Source organism: Trachurus japonicus, chromosome 11 (genome assembly GCF_045865225.1).
Source record: "Trachurus japonicus isolate A0001 chromosome 11, Traja_1.0".
Classification (NCBI taxonomy): Eukaryota; Metazoa; Chordata; class Actinopteri; order Carangiformes; family Carangidae; genus Trachurus; species Trachurus japonicus.
In genome coordinates this window covers 4084636-4101776 of record NC_140917.1, presented here as the reverse complement: position 1 = coordinate 4101776, position 17141 = coordinate 4084636, and the positions used below count along the sequence as shown (strand labels likewise).

Below are 17141 nucleotides of genomic sequence, written 5' to 3'. Positions count from 1 at the left end.
GAGAAAAGGAGGAAGAAGAGGAAGAGGAGGAGGAGGAAGAAGAGGAGGAGGAGGAAGAAGAGGAGGAAAAGAGGAGGAAGAAGAGGAAGAAGAGGAGGAAGAGGAAGAAGAAGAAGAAGAGGAAGAGGAGGAAGAAGAAGAGGAGTAAAAGAGGAAGAAGAGGAGGAAGAGGAAAAAGAGGAGGAAAAGAGGAAGAAGAGGAAGAGGAGAAAGAGGAAGAAGAGGAGGAGGAAGAAGAGGAAGAGGAGGAGGAAGAAGAAGAAGAAGAGGAGGAGGAAGAAGAAGAGAAGAGGAGGAGGAGGAAGAAGAGAAGAGGAAGAGGAAGAAGAAGAGGAGGAGGAGGAAGAAGAAGAGGAGTAAAAGAGGAAGAAGAAGAGGAGGAGTAAAAGAGGAGGAAGAAGAGGAAGAGGAGGAGGAAGAAAGAAAAGAAGAGGAAGAAGAGGAGGAGGAAGAAAGAGAAGAGGAGGAAGAAGAGGAAGAAAAAAAGAAGAAGAAGAGGAAGAAGAGGAGGAGGAAGAAAAAAGAAGAGGAAGAGGAAGAAGAATAAGAGGAAGAGGAAGAAGAGGAGGAGGAAGAAGAAGAGAAAGAGGAAGAAGAAGAGGAGGAACAGAGGAGAAGAGGAGGAAGAAGCAGTAAACACACAGAGCTGAGCGGCTGCACAACAACAACAACAACAACAACAACAACACGAAGCTTCACATCAACATCGATGCAGCAGCAACGTGACGACGACGTCAATATCATCAATTATCTATCATCAATTAGTCAGATATCTTCATTATTATTATTGATCGATCAAGTCCATCAGTCATTTACAAACAATGTTCCTCCATTTTAAAACATGAATTGATTAATAAATGAACGATTAAAAGGTGAAAGGTGAGAGTAGAAACGTACCGAAGTACTCGTTGAGGAAGGCGAGCGAGGCGAGGTAGCAGCCCAGACTCAGGAACTCGGCCAGCACCATGAGCCAGTGCCAGGTCCGGATCGTCAAGGCGACCATCAGCAGCTCGGTGAGGATCAGCGCCGTGAACGAGATCGCCACCACGTGCACGAACTCCGACTCGAACAGCAGCATGGCGCCGTACATCAGGATGCCACCTGGGGGCGCCGGAGGGAACAACCGGGTCAGAGTTTATTACTGGACCTTTTTATCGTCTTTTCATTCATAAAACTGGTCGAATGTTTATTAAAAACTCACATTTTCACACTTTGTTTTGGTGTTTTATGGTTAATTAACTGAATTCACATAAAAATGAACCTCATTTAGTCAAATCTGAAATTCATTGATGTATTTGTTTTATTTCTGATATAAAAACATTTGACATTTAGAAAACAAACTTTAGAATATATTTTAAATTTTAATTATTTCTGTTTCTAACAAATTTGACCCAAAATCAAATAAACAAGTGCATAAAAATAAATACTTTATTATGACTGTTCTGGTTCTGGAGTTTATTATTGGACCTTTTTTATCGTCTTTCATTCTAAAGTGGTCGACTGTTTATTAAAAACTCACATTTTCACACTTTGTTTTGGTATTTTATGGTTAATTAACCTCATTTACATAAAAAATAACCCAATTTGCATACAATTTCACCCAATTTACATAAAATTAACCTTGTTTTGAGTCAAAATTTTGTCTGTTTACATCAATCTGGAGTCAAATCTGAACTTGACTGAATAAAACCCCCCAAAAATGTAATTAAAATTGTTGTGAAGAGCCTGAAATAAAAATTATTATCATAACTAACAATGTAACTGTTTTATTTCTGATATAAAAATAAATTTGACATTTAGAAACACTTTTTAAAAACTTTAAAATATATTTTTAAATTAAATTATTTCTATTTCTAACAAATTTGACCCAAAATCAAATTAACAAGTGCATAAAAATAATTCAAAATACTTAATTATGACTGTTAAGTTTATTTAGTATAAGTAACACAACATCTTATATATCATATTTGAATATTTTTGTTACAATAATAATAATAACTTTAATTTATATAGAGCGCTTCAAGAAACCCAAGGTCACTTTATAAAATAAAATAAAAATAAATAAATAAAAAAGTCTGATTTGAAAGAGTTATGACTTTTTTTTTCATTTCGATGACGAATATTTGACTTTTCTTTAATTATCTCTGTGATAATATCTGAATTTAAATACATATACTAACAAGATTAAATTTTTGTGCCGTGTCAGAGCTCCTCTTGGCGATATTTTCAAAATAAAAGCCTTCCCAGTCCAGCCCAGTGAGACCTTCTGGAGCTGCTGAGTGGAGGATTAAAGTGTCTGGAGATAAGAACTGATTGTTTCAGATTATTATGGGATTATTTCTGAGGGAGAAAGAAGATGCACAAAGATCCTCAGTGTCTCCCGACGCTCGGCCGCCTAAAACCGACCTCATAATGACTTCTTCTTCATACAATCGCCTGCTGCTGCACATTCCTCAGAGTCACAGCCTGGAATAAACGAAGCCACATCGGCGCCTAATATATATTTATATATGTTTTTTTTTTTCCTACAGGCTTAGGTTTTTTTTGGGGGGCATTTAATTAAAAACCCTGGAGCTGTCAGGAAGTCACGCTCCGGCAGGAACATGGATCTTTTCTCACACGCCGCTGCATGGCTTAGCGATTTCACAAATATCGATTTACTGGACGGACAAAAGGCTTCATGTAAACGCAGAGGGACGACGGAAACCTTAGATACTGAGAAAAAAGTTTCTCCTGAGGCCGCCGCGGGGGGCCGGCGGGGCGGCATCGAACAGCAGAAATGATGAAATGAAGGGTGAAGACCGGGTTCATTTAATTAAAACGTATTAAATATAAAACTTTCAAATGACTCACCTTGATAAACACTGATTAAAACCCAGATGAGGAAAGTCTTGAAGGATAACGAACGGCCCTGGAAGAGACAGAACATCATGGATCAGGTTCAATCCTGAAGCTCAGAGACACTTTGACTCGTTATCGGGATGTTTCCGAGGCTGACAACGAGCCAATCAGGAGCCACCGTGAGCGATCATGTCATCGTTTCCAGAGGTCTAACATCTGTCCGGGGACTACAGATGAAAAAACAGTGCATTTATAGTGTTTAATGTTTATTAATGTTTATTAATGTGCAATGTCTCTGCTAAATACACTAATAAATGAAATAAATAAATAGATAAACGGCTTTAAACTCCTTCAGCTTCAGTCCAACTTAATTTTAACGAAAGTAAAAAGCTAAAATTCGTTGGAGGAAGAAAACGAGGGATTTGTTCATGTGAACCTTTTTACTCCTTTCTTTCTGCCCCTCTCTCTGTCTTTTTCTTTCTTTCTTTCTTTCTTTCTTTCTTTCTTTCTTTCTTTCTACCTCTCTCTGTCTTTTTCTTTCTTTCTTTCTACCTTTCTCTGTCTTTTTACTCCCTTCTTTCTTTCTTTCTTTCTTTCTACCCCCTTTCTCTGTCTTTCTTTCTTTCTTTCTTTCTTTCTTTCTACCCCTCTCTCTGTCTTTTTCTTTTTCCTTTCTATCTTTCTAAACCCTTTCTTTGGTATTTAGTCCTTTCTTTCTTTCATTCTTTTTTCTTTCTACCCCTCTCCATCTCCATCTATCTACCTCTTTCTATCTATCCCCCTCTTTCTTTCTGTTTTTCTACCTCCCTTCTCTGTCATTTTACTCCCTTCTTTCTTTCTTTCTACCCCTCTCTCTCTGTCTTTTTCTTTCTTTCTGTCTACCCCCTTTCTCTGTCTTTTTACTCCCTTCTTTCTTTCTACCCCCTTTCTCTGTCTTTTTACTCCTTTCTTTCTTTCTTTCTACCGCCTTTCTCTGTCTTTTTACTCCTTTCTTTCTACCCCCTTTCTCTGTCTTTTTACTCCCTTCTTTCTTTCTTTCCCCTTTCTCTGTCTTTTTACTCCTTTCTTTCTTTCTTTCTTTCTTTCTTTCTTTCTTTCTACCGCCTTTCTCTGTCTTTTTACTCCCTTCTTTCTTTCTAACCCCTTTCTCTGTCTTTTTACTCCCTTCTTTCTTTCTTTCTTTCTACTCCCTTTCTCTGTCTTTTTGCTTCCTTCTTCAGCTGCTTCCAGCATTCACACGTGTTTCCTTCACGGAATCTTTTTCTAGTTGATGTTGAAGTGTTTTTTAAAAACTTTCATACACATTTGAACGACTATACTATTTAGCAGTGACATTTTGATGCTATGTACACATGTAATTAGTAGTTTCTTTTAAAAATACATATATATAGGATGGTGTTTATTATGTGATGAGTGTGGGAATGTAAAAACATTGTGTGCATTTCATGTTGTATGGAAACAGATGGAAATGAGCTCTGTGCTAAATCTGGTGCACCTATCTTTTCCTTTTTGTTTTCTTTTTAAAAATGATAAATGTACGAGCAAATTGTCCCTAAATCAAATTGAATCAAATCAGATTAAAAACAGAGACACAGTGAAATCAACAACACGCCTCCCTGGACAGGTGTTGGATAATAAAAAGGTGACGTGAACCTTGGTGAGGTCTTTGTAGAGCTCCGGGTAGAGCAGCGCCATCTCCGGCTTCACGTCCTGGTCCAGAACCAGGGAGAAGACGGGGAACATGGTGTAGATGGTGGCGTAGCTGCACAGAGAGGAGGAGGAGAGGAGGAGAGAAACACGTTGACATCAAAACAGGACAAATAAAATAAAAAGATTCTCCACCGTGTCGTTGTCGATCACATGACTCAGACTTCGTACCCGACCATGAGGAACCCCTGGTAGAGCGGCACCGAGGCGAAGAAGAAGATGGAGGAGAAGACGGCCTGAGGACAGAGACAGAGACAGTAGGTGGGTTTCCATGGAGACTGTTTCCTCTTTCTGATTGAACTCATCCTGAATGAGTCTTTCAGGTTTTAACTGTTTTTTTTTTTAACCTTTATTTAAAGCAGAAGTAAGTGATCCGGTCGTTTTCGCTAATGCTGCGTTCCAGGCAGGCTTTTGAAATCGTAAATTACAGCTTCAAGTCACAACTTACGACTTTGTAGCGTTTCAGGCAACCCACTCGTGTTTCTCCGACCTGTTTTACCTGTGAAAGTCACTATAACGGCCACTCGTAACTTCTGACCGGTGAACTCGTACCAGATCAAACTGGTACAACTTCACGGTCGGAAAAATACGAGTTTCCTTGAACGCACCATAACAGTCCTCGTCCCTACGTCACCACATTCACGCGCATCCCTTGGCTGCACACACAGCCCTGCATGCCGTTCTCTCTCCTCATTGGATAAAAACTGTAGGATACGATAAATGTTTTCTCTTCGGCTCAGAGCAGAGCAGAGTGACTGACAGACCCGTGTTTCAGTCCAAACACTATGTAAGTGATTGCTGTCGGAAGATATAACTATTTAAGACTTATATTAACACAAATATATCACTTACTTCTGCTTTAACCAGGTAAATCCTATTGAGATATAGAATCTCTTTTTCAAAAGCGACCCGGCTAAGAGGCAGCAAAATTACAATTACAAGCAGTAATACAGATAAATAACAATAGTTCAATAAAAAAAATGTGAAATATGAAAACCCGTTGCCAGTCGGACCCCCCCTGGAACTCCTAAAGCGTTTTGATGACTCTGAAAGTTCTCCAAACCCTTCCTTGGCATGACGGTGAGTAGAAAATTGGTGAATTATCGATTTTGGGTCAAGTATCCCTTTAACTAAAACTAAGACTAAAGTTAAAACTCACACTAAAATCACACTAATTTGGAAGTTCCAAGACTAAATGAACACTAAATAAAAACTACAAAAGTTGGTCAATTCAATTCCTCAACAATAAAAACTAAACTAAAACGGCTTCATCACTTGTTGAAACTGAAAAAGAAAAGCAAACTGAAAAACTAAATAAAAACTAATGAAAATGTTAAAACTATAACAACCTTCCAGACGTGGATCAATAGTCTGATAATTTTGACTCTTTCATTCAAGCGTTTGCAAGTGAAGAAACGTTCAGCTTTAACTTTTACATGATGTCATTTTACTTTAGATCGGTTTAATAAAAGGTTTATTCCACCAGTTTATTCTGATCGAGCTGTTTATTTGGAGCATTTTCATTCGGTTTGGACGTCTGAACCGATTCTAATCTGAATATTTGGCTCCATGTGAACACAGCAGCTGTTGCAGTGAAGATGTTTAACGTTGTGAGATGGCGAGCTGAGGTACAGTACCTGCATGGCGGAGATGATCATCCCTCGGTGCATGACGAACTGGCCCAGAGCCGCCGAGCGCTTGTAGCTGTTCCTGCCGTGGACCATCAGCAGGCGGCCGATGTGTTTGAACTGAGTGATGGAGAAGTCGGCGGCCAGAGACGCCTGCTTCCCTTCCTGCTCCGACACAAACACCGACCGGGAAAAAACACATTCAGCTCATTAAATAAACTTAAAAAAAAAGACATAAGTAAGACTCTTATATTATAGATCAGTCTAATTTTAGTTTTGAATATGATTTTGGCTTCAATGGATTATGAAAACAAGATGGAAATAAAACAACTTTCATTGTGTATATTTAAATTATTATGTATTAGATTATACAAGATATCATTCAAGTATCTATTTTTAATTTATTTCTTCATTGTTTCCAAGAAGTTGACCGTTAAAAAGACAAAGTTCTTTAAAAAGAAGTGTCCAATTGACTAAATGTGTTAAATAATCCTGATCAATGTTGATTAACAGTATTATACTGTTTATTATAAAGTGTTTTATGTGAACTGAATTTGAAAAGAATCAGTTCCTGTTGTCCTCCTGCGTGAAGGAAGGAAGGAAGGAAGGAAGGAAGGAAGGAGGAACGAAAGAAAGAAGGCAGGAAGGACAAAGGGAAAGATGGGAGGAAAGAAGGAAGGAAAGATAGAAAGAGGGAGGGAACAGACTGGGCCAACTGGGTCAAAAAGCAAGGAAGGAAGGAAGGAAGGAAGGGAAAAAGGATTGTGGACAGAAGGAAGCGAAAAAGGATGGAAAGAAAGATGGAGGGAAGGAAGGAAGGAACAGATTTGTTCAAGGAAGGAAGAAGGGAGGAAAGAAGGAAGAGGAAAAGGAAGGAAAAGAAGATGGAGGGAGGGAACAGATCAGGTCAATTGGATCAAAAGAGGAAGGAAGAAGAAGTAAGGACGAAGGGAAAGAAGGAAGGAAAAATGGATTGTGGAAAAAAGGAAGGAGGGAAGGAAGGATGGAGGAAAGAAGGGAGGAAAGAAGGAAGGGAAAAAGGAAGGAGAGATAGAAGGGGGGAGGGAACAGATTGGGTCAACTGAGTCAAAAAGCAAGGAAGGAAGGAAGGGAGGGAAAAAGGATTGTGGACAGAAGGAAGGGGAAAAGGAAGGAAAGAAAGATGGAGGGAGGGAACAGATCAGGTCAATTGGATCAAAAGAGGAAGGAAGAAGAAGTAAGGATGAAGGGAAGGAAAAAAGGAAGGAAAGAAGGAAGGAAAGAAGGAAGGATGGAAGAAGGGAACAGAAGGACAACAGGAGGGTTAAACTATTTAAACTACATGAAATTCCAACATCCTCTTCACTGCAGAGAAACAAATTAAATACAAACGACTTGGGGCGGAGTTTAGCTCAGTTGGTAGAGCACCCGCCCCATGTGTTGAGGCTATAGTCCTCGCTGCAGGCGGCCCCGGTTCGAGTCCCGCGTCGGACGGCCCTATCCTGCATGTCATTCCCCCCATCTCTGCCTCCCATTTCCTGTCACACTCTCAACTGTCCTATCAAATAAAGGCATGAAAAGCCAAAAAATATACTTAAAAAAAAAAAAAAAAAATACAAACGACTTTATTTAACGTTGTTCACCTTTCCCTCGATCCCGATCCCGCAGTGAGCAGCCTGGATCATACTGACGTCGTTTCCTCCATCACCTGCAACACAACACAACACATCAGGGAAAAGCTGCACAATGTTTATATCTATTGTTACTATAATAATAATAATTATTATTATTATTCTGCAGATTTGTTGAAAGTGACCGATATAATAGAACATTTGCAAGGCTAAGCTTAAAACAAATGTGTATTTCTGTTGCAGGAGTAAAACTATGGCATTCACAAAGCAAGGAACTGAAAAGTTGTACAAGTATGTCTCAGTTTAAGAAAATGTTTAAAAAAGAAAAGATAAGCATCTACAAAAAAGAAGAAGGAGAAAGAGAAAAAGAAAAGATAGATAGACGAGTGGTGTACACTGATATTTTGTTTGTTTTCTTGTCACTATTATATGTTTCATCATCTTTAATATTTTGAAATAGAGTATAATATTGGTGTTGAAGTAAGCCAATGTAACTATAACAACAGAGAGGAGCAGGTACTATAAGTTTTCTTCATCCTGCTCCTTTTCATTCATGGTGACTATGTGTAGCTACATTATGTAAATATGTGCAACCATGTGTAGAATGTAAACCATGAATGGAATAAATCAAAATGAAATGAAATGAAATGATAATTATTATCATTATTATTATTATAATAGAGTCTGTTAAAGTTCATTAACAGTGACACAGTCTGTGACTCACTGAGCCGTCGCTGCCACCTCGTGGACGAAACACGTAACATCAGCCCTGGTGTGTCTTTGTAGTGTCTGGGTTCCTACACATTTGAAATTTCCAAATTCCATACTTTTTCCAGACCCTAATTTCCAGACTTCGCGGTAAAAGAAAATCAAATAATTTGTGATATTTAAGTAAATAGACGTGCATAATATAAAAAAAGCATGCAATTTATCATTTGTTTTCATTATTCTGAATGGGTACCGGTATGCCATTATGCAATCAAATAATTTCCAGGAGATCGTAGCTAGATACAATAGCGCATACAAAATAATTAACCCAAATAACTTCAGCTAAGACCAAACCAAGATAAGATAAATAAAATAAATATATTTCCATACAATAGTTTCCATTTTCCATACTTTTAAAGACCTGGAAATGTATAAAATCAAATTCCATACTTTTCCATACTTTCCATACTTGCGTAGGAACCCTGTGTGTGTGTGTGTGTGTGTGTGTGTGTGTGTGTGTGTGTGTGTGTGTGTGTGTGTGTGTGTGTGTGTGTGTGTGCACATGTGTGTGTTAAACATCCAGACATGTTGTTTAACATTCTTACAGTTAAACACAACTGGATGCGACAGGTGTGTGTGCGTTTCTATCTGAGTCTCCTCTGTGGTTTAATTAATCTGTCGACTGGACGATTTTACAGCTCGTCTCCCGTCGTCCTCCCTGAGGGACGGACACTAACACTAACACACACTAACACACACTGACACACACAGACACACACACACACACACACACACACACACACTAACACACACACACACACACACACACACACACAGACTAACACCCTCACCTATGGCGCAGGTCCGGTTGGCCGTGTGCTGCTGCAGCAGCGTGACGATCTGGGCCTTCTGGGTCGGCGAGCAGCGGCAGCAGACGACGGCCGGACACTGACAGGCCAGCTCCACAAACTCGTGCTCGTAGTATTTCAGACACACCTGCATCACCATGACAACACAGGATGTACATTTATATTTATACTGTATGTTTAAGTATATTTCATATTTGCACATGTGCAGAAACATCTATTTGCATTTGTATGTTGATTTCTTATCGCATCTTCTTTATTCTTGGTTCTGTTTCTTTTATATTTTTACCTTCTGCTCAGTGAAGAAACTTCTAGTTTTTGAGCTTCATGTTTTTTCTTTACTGTTATATTTTTAATATTTTCCCCTTATCATATTTATATTTTGTTGTGTAAATCACTTTTAAACATATTTTTGTCTAAAATGTGCAGCACTGATGACTTTAAGCTTCTGAGCTGACGGAGCTGGAAACTCCACACATTTTCGTTTTTTCTTGTTTTTTTGTTTGTACGTGTAGCTTTTTAAATCTATTTCACTGCATCTCATCTTCATGCGTGTGACCCGATTTGTCCTTTTTCTTTTTAGCTCATCAGTCTTTGAACTGAACTTGTATAAAAACGCTGTATAAACAAAGTTTTACCGATTGATTTCCACTGTTCAAATCTCACCATGACGACACAGGACGTACATTTATATTTACATAGGTACAGTAGTCTGAATAGTTTAATGTAGTATCTCCTCCTGGACATACAGTATATTAGCTCACTTATTTTTGATATAAACACCTATATATTCTTTGTGTATTTCTATTCTTGTTATTACTTTTTCTATTACTCACTGTATAAACACTCTCTTCTTTTATACATGAGTTGGTACAGTTGAATTAGTGTATTCTTATCTCATTGTTGTAATGGGTCCTTATACTTCTTTATTATATTCGCTTTTCTTAGATCTTGTTTTTTTCTGTATATTGACATTTAGTAGATGGATTCCTATTTATGGTATTTATATGCCTTTGAATAACAGACAGAGTTGTTTTAGAGGGAAATTCATGCAAAACCACTGATGCACGTTGCCTTCAGGGACAGTTTTTCGGCAAGCAGTCTCTGCATTTCCCTCTAAAACAACTCTGTCTGGTAACGATCTGTTATTATACACAATCCAACAACTCCACAACGCTCTGGTGGACAAGTTGTGACCTGCACATTCACCACGCTATGAGATAATAACACAACGTTACCAGACAGAGTTGTTTTAGAGGGAAATACAGAGACTGCTTGATGAAAAACTGTCCCTGAAGGCAACGTGGATCAGCGGTTTTGCATGAATTTCCCTCTAAAACAACTCTGTGTGGTAACGTGGTGTTATTATCTCATAGCGTGGTGAATGTGCAGGTCACAACTTGTCCACCAGAGCGTTGTGGAGTTGTTGGATTGTGTATTTGATGAGTTTGATGAGGGAAACCAAGAAATCCCATAATGAGCCTCCGTAGCGTAGCTCTGAGCAGCTCACGGCTCTGCTCCGCCGTTCTAAAAATAGCTTGCACCGACAATTAAAGGTAACGAACCTACTGCTATGACTATAGGGATTATGGCAATGAGCCAATTAGCCAAAATGTTGAACTATCCCTTTCAATGAAAACACTCCTCAGTTAACTTTTAACTTTAAACTTGGAGCTGTTTCTGTTTTTGTGTTATTTTCTCGCTGCAGGTGGAGGTTCAACTCCAAACCATTAGTCGTGGCTGAGGAGCTCGTCTCGTCTCCTGTGGCCTGTTGTTTGGCTGCAGCTTCAGCATCATCTGCTGAGCCGAGCGGTGACATGTTGTGACTGAGCTAAAGCTGAGCTGAGCTGAGCTTGGAGCACCTCTAAGGAGTCTCCGGAGATGACCAGAGCGCAGTCGTGTTTCCTCCTGAAGGCGTTGAGCTCCAGATGGGCCTCTCCTCTGCTGGAGACCTGTTCAAGAGCCACACAATACAATTATACCACGACAAACAAACACAGACAAACCAACCACATCGTCTCCTGTTATCATGATGATGATGTTATGATAAAAAAGCAAACGGACCGGTCTGAAGACGTGAATGTCCTGGCTCCTGGAGACCAAGTGGGAGCTTTTAGCGATGCAGGTCGCCGTCTCCAGCTTGTCCCCGGTCAGCATCCAGATCTAAGAGAACGACACCAGCACCACCAGATTATTACATATCATTTGAATCTCTTTTCTTGAATTCATTTATCAGGACTTTTCCAGCTGCTACAGTCTGATAGAGATGTTATTACGCCACACACTAAAACATCCCACGTCCCGTTCTTTTCGACAGTTGCAGCTCATTTTGTACATTTAACCAGATGATTTATTCCTCTCTCAGCCCCAGAAGTCTGATTCAAAGGGATAGTTCAACATTTTGTCAAATTGGCCCATTGCCATAATCCCTATAGTCATAGCAGTAGGTTCGTTACCTTTAATTGTCGGTGCAAGCTATTTTTTAGAACGGCGGAGCAGAGCCGTGAGCTGCTCAGAGCTACGCTACGGAGGCTCATTATGGGATTTCTTGGTTTCCCTCATCAAACTCATCAAATACACAATCCAACAACTCCACAACGCTCTGGTGGACAAGTTGTGACCTGCACATTCACCACGCTATGAGATAATAACACAACGTTACCAGACAGAGTTGTTTTAGAGGGAAATTCATGCAAAACCGCTGATGCGTGTTGCCTTCAGGGACAGTTTTTCATCAAGCAGTCTCGGCATTTACCTCTATAGCTTGCACCGACAATTAAAGGTAACGGACCTAGACCTACTGCTATGACTATAGGGATTATGGCAATGGACCAATTTGCCAAAATGCTGAACTATCCCTTTAAAGTCTCTAGCTTTCTCGCTAATAAATCCTTAGTGGGGTCTGGACAAAGCTCTGGTAGCTGATGTCATGATGTGATAAATAATTTTCCAGGACAATTTAAGCTTTTCCAGGACGTTTGACTTATTTTCCATGACTGGAAAATCGTTCAACCATTTTCCAGGTTTTCCAGGACGCTTGGGAACCCTGTGAATCTTCCTCTGAGTGTTTGTCTGCCACGTTATTTTTTCCTCTGCTGACCTTGATGCCGGCGTTCCTGAGCAGCTCGAGCGTCGGCCTGACGTCGGCCTGCAGCTGGTCCTCCACTCCGGTCAGACACAGCAGCTCCATCTCCCGCTCCAGACTCTCCACCACGGCCGCCACCTTCAGCGTCCGGTCGTGGATGCTCAGCTTCGCCTGGTTGTAGCGGTTCTGAACACGATAAAAAACAGAAAACAGAAAACACTGAGCAGAGCTGTTCAAATATGTTGTTAAACACCTGAACGTACGGACGTAGCCTACTGCACAGCTCCCTCTATAGATACAGTTTTTACAGTGCTGTGAACAAGTATTTGCCCTGTTTTTTTTGCATATTTTCCTCACTTAAATGTTTAAGACCATCAAACTAATTTTAAGATTAAACAAAGATAACCCAAGTAAATATAAGATGCGGTTTTTAAATGATCATTTCATTTATTAAGGGAAAAAAAAGCTACTCAAACCTACTTGGCCCTGTGTCGAAAAGTAATTACCCCGCCTTGTTAAATCATGAACTAACAGTGATAAATAAACATTTTTGGAAAGCTGAGTTCAGTTTCACTCTCCACACCCAGACCTGTTGTTAATAAATGAAATATCTTTGTCTAATATTAAAATTAGTTTGATGATCTTAAACATTTAAGTGTGACAAATATGAAAAAAGTAAGAAATCAGGACAATCAGGGGGCAAAAACTTTGTGCACATATTTTTGACTAAAAATTCTTCTTTTTTTTAATGTATATTTCATTTTTATTATATTTTTGTACTTGTATGTATTTACCTATTTCTCTCTTGTGTTTTGCATTATACAACATTCTTTGTGCATGTTATGACTTACTTGCCAATAAAAACCACTTGGCTTCTTATTCACCAAAAATTCATGAAACATGAGCTACTGTAGTGAAACATGTTAAACAGATGTTTTAAAACAAACAAAATATGAGATTATATAAATCATACAGTGGGTTTGATGATGAAATAGAAGGACATGATTTAGTAGTAGTAGAGTTTGAAGGTTTGTTTTATAATCTATCTATATAGTGGTCAAATTTTGTTATTTCCTTTTCTAACACGTATTCATGTGCAGTTCTAGGAGTTTCTCTTTATGGAAAAGACTTGAAATAATATATAATACAGCTCTGGAAAAAATTAAGAGACCACTTCAAAATGATCCGTTTCTCTGGTTTTTACTATTTGTAGGTTTGTGTTTGAGTAAAATTAACATTTTTGTTTTATTCTATGAACTACTGACAACATTATGACAATATATTGTCTTTTAGAGCTTTTATTGGCAGAAAATGACAACTACTCAAAATAACAATGATGTTTTAAGTCTTTTCAGACCTTGAGTAATAATAATGCAAAGAAAACATGTTCATATTCATTGCTCAACAACACAACACAAATATTTTAACTTGGGAAGAGTTCATTAATCAATTTTTGGTGGGAAAATGTCAATGTTTAATCCCAGCAGTGTTTTTAATAATCTTTTGTCTCATTAAGTCAAATGAGTTGTGAGTTTTTTTTAAACTGGAAACTTAAGAAACATTTGTAAAAGTGGTCCCTTATTTTTTTTTCCAGAGCTGTATAAGGAATAATATTTTTAATTTGCTTCACTCAGATTTCCTGAAGGACATCAGGGTTTATCGTACCTCAAAGTCCTGGTACTGCTCCTCAGACAGAGACTTCTTGGACACGACCAGAGTCCTCAGACCTTCTCTGGCCATGTTCCCACACTGGCGAAGGAGAAGAGGACGACGTTAATGAACAGGTGGATTTTTATTTATTTCAGTTATTTAGAGTAAAAGTTAGTGTATCTTTAATCTAACTCCGATCATGTGTCTATGAGGAGAGCAGCTGCTGTATAAGTACACCATGTACAGTAAAGTCGATAGCTGCATATTGTTACCAACACCAAAAGAGATCAATATTGAATAACATGGCCTCTGGTGCAATTCAGAGGACACAGTAAAACAAAGGCGTGGACGGCGGTTTATTTTTGATATGAAACACCAATGGGGCGAATCTGTCCTGCTGATTGGTTATTGACGAGCACAGTAACCGTAGCGCCGGCCGATTTGACAGCGGGATATTAACAACACAACAGGACATCATTAGCACCATTGTCCAAGAATATGACATACTGTAATTACTTCAACTTTATCTAGGTCACTAATTAAATCAAAAGCTGCCCCCGGTGCTAAATGACTCAATAATGCCAATATAATTATGAACGTGTGCACACAAGACCTTCGACCACTAAACTGGTGCAGACTCGGCCTGATGATCTGCATCGGTGTCCTGATTAGACGAGAAATAACGGCTGTCAACAGCTGTTCTCGCAGTTATCTGATGATGTTGAGTTTTTACTTTGATTCATGATTCACACTGGAGCTTAAAGAGACGTCAAACTAACGACCTTTATGATTAAAATCCAGTGTTTCCACCTTGTTAATAACTTTTTTAATACAATAAAAATAATCATCAAGGCCATAACTAAGTGTTTCCACCTTGAACCAATCCCAGTCTCATTAACACAGATTCACAGAGCCAGAGAGACTTTCATATCATGAGGAAACAATCCTGTCAAAAGTTAACTTCTTTTAGAGCATGTTTTAAAAACAGTCATCTATCATCTTTTAGAACAGTTAATGTAGTTAACATGTTTTAAAACAGTTAATTAGCATCTTGTAGAACAACTAGTGTAATTAGCATGATTTAAAACCGTTAGATAGCGTTTTTTAGAAGAGCTAGTTTAGTTAACAGTTAATTAGCATCTTTTATAGGTTAGCATGTTTTAAAACCGTTCATTAGCATCTTTTATAGGTTAGCATGTTTTAAAACCGTTCATTAGCATCTTTTATAGGTTAGCATGTTTTAAAACCGTTAATTAGCATCTTTTATAACAGCTGGAGTAGTTAGCATGTTTTAGAAACAGCTAATTAAAATCTTTTAGAACTGTTAGCATGTTTTACACTAGCATCTTTTAGAAGAGTTAGTGTAGTTAGCATGTTTTAAAACAGTTAGCATCTTTTAGAATAATTTGTGTAGTTAGCATGTTTTAAAACATGTAATTAGCATCTTTTAGGAGAGTTAGTTTAGTTAGCATCTTTTACAATAGTTAATTAGCATCTTTTAGAACAGTGTAATTAGCATGTTGTAAAAAAAAAAGTCAATTAGCATCTTTTAGAATAATTAATGTAGTTAGCATGTTCTAAAAAGTAAATTAGAGTCTTTTATAAGTTATCATGTTCTAAAAACAGTTCATTACCATCTTTTGGAACAGTTAAGTAAAGTTAACATGTTTTAAAACAGTTAACTAGCATCTTTTAGAACAGTTTGTGTAGTTGGCATGTTTTCAGTTTTGTAGCGTATGAAACCCTGGTTCTGTGAATCTGTGTTAAAGCAGAAGTAAGCGATATTTTTGTGTTAATATAAGTCTTAAATAGTTATATCTTCCAACAGCATTCACTTACATAGAGTGTTTGGTCTGAAACACGAGTCTGTCAGTCACTCTGCTCTGCTCTGAGCCGAAGAGAAAACTTTTCTCGTATCCTACAACCTTTATCCAATGAGGAGAGAGAACGGCATGCAGGGCTGTGTGTGCAGCCAAGGGATGCGCGTGAATGTGGTGACGTAGGGACGAGGACCAATAGATCCATGACGAGGGCGGGGGCTGCTAACTCCATCAGCTGACAAGACGTTATGGTGCGTTCAGGGCAACTCGTAACTTGTGTTTTTCAGACCTGTGAAGTCGTACCAGTTCGATCTGGTGCGAGTTCACGGGTCGGAAGTTACGAGTGGCCGTTATAGTGACTTTCACAGGTAAAACAGGTCGGAAAAACACGAGTGGGTTGTCTGGAACGCTACAAAGTCATAGGTCGTGACTTAAAGCTGTAATTTACGGTTTCAAAAGCCTGCCTGGAACGCAGCATTAGCCAACACGACCGGATCGCTTACTTCTGCTTTAATGAGACCGTGATTTTAACCTCAGAGGTCACCGAGGTGAAGCCTTTACCTCCTCTTCCAGCCAATCGTTGTACTGAACGATGCTCGCCATGGCAACATCAGCACCCTTCATGTAGAAGGTGATATCTCCCGTCGACTCCTCCTGGATCAAACGACAACAAGAAGAAGCAACAGTTAACTTCATTTCCTTTTTGTTGCAGCGTGATATTATTTCTGGACCAATCATCATCACACAGCTTCAGTCGCTCAGAGCACAAACACATGACGCAGCAGCACAAAGACCACACAGGAAGCAGCAGCATCCACACATCATCGTGTTGTTGTGTTGTTGTTGCGTGAGGCCCACACCCTGACGATGATGCCCATCCTCTTGCTCTCGGAGGTGAAGGGGAAGATCTGCAGGATGTGGAAGGAGAGGATCTGTCCTGAAGGCGTCTTCAGCTGCAGGGCGGTCAGGTCTCTGTTGACCAGGGTCAGGCCGACGCTCTCCGTCCACCGCACCAGGGCCACCTGCTCGCCACAACACAACAATGACACAACACAACACACAATGGGGGCGATCAGAGGCTGACACAAGCGCCGACTATCAGAGTTTTAAACAAGATTAAAACAAAAAGATGAGAAATATTGTGAAGTTTTAAAGACTGAGACACGTTTACTGCAGATTAAGTCCTGATTCCCACAATATTTTGTCCTTTTATTGGCAATTTGATA

The 17141-nt window shown here is 39.1% G+C and overlaps 2 protein-coding genes across 6 annotated transcripts in view; one reads left to right on the top strand and one right to left on the bottom strand.

The window, feature by feature from the left end:
* mbpa (myelin basic protein a) overlaps positions 1–17141 on the top strand; it is a 354691-nt gene that overhangs the window by 184118 nt on the left and 153432 nt on the right. The gene's annotated exons all lie outside the window — the stretch shown is intronic.
* Positions 1–17141, bottom strand: part of atp9b (ATPase phospholipid transporting 9B) — a 79671-nt gene that overhangs the window by 7382 nt on the left and 55148 nt on the right. For all 5 annotated transcript variants that reach the window (XM_085790715.1, XM_085790713.1, XM_085790712.1 and 2 more), the window contains 13 exons: positions 16776–16937; positions 16477–16569; positions 14111–14194; positions 12461–12631; positions 11425–11523; positions 11223–11312; positions 9346–9490; positions 7799–7863; positions 6186–6341; positions 4720–4784; positions 4495–4603; positions 2854–2911; positions 898–1101 (listed from right to left, as the gene is read on the bottom strand). In XM_085790715.1, the coding sequence (XP_085646841.1) occupies positions 898–1101; positions 2854–2911; positions 4495–4603; positions 4720–4784; positions 6186–6341; positions 7799–7863; positions 9346–9490; positions 11223–11312; positions 11425–11523; positions 12461–12631; positions 14111–14194; positions 16477–16569; positions 16776–16937 (1501 nt within the window). The remainder of the gene's footprint in view (positions 1–897; positions 1102–2853; positions 2912–4494; positions 4604–4719; positions 4785–6185; positions 6342–7798; positions 7864–9345; positions 9491–11222; positions 11313–11424; positions 11524–12460; positions 12632–14110; positions 14195–16476; positions 16570–16775; positions 16938–17141) is intronic.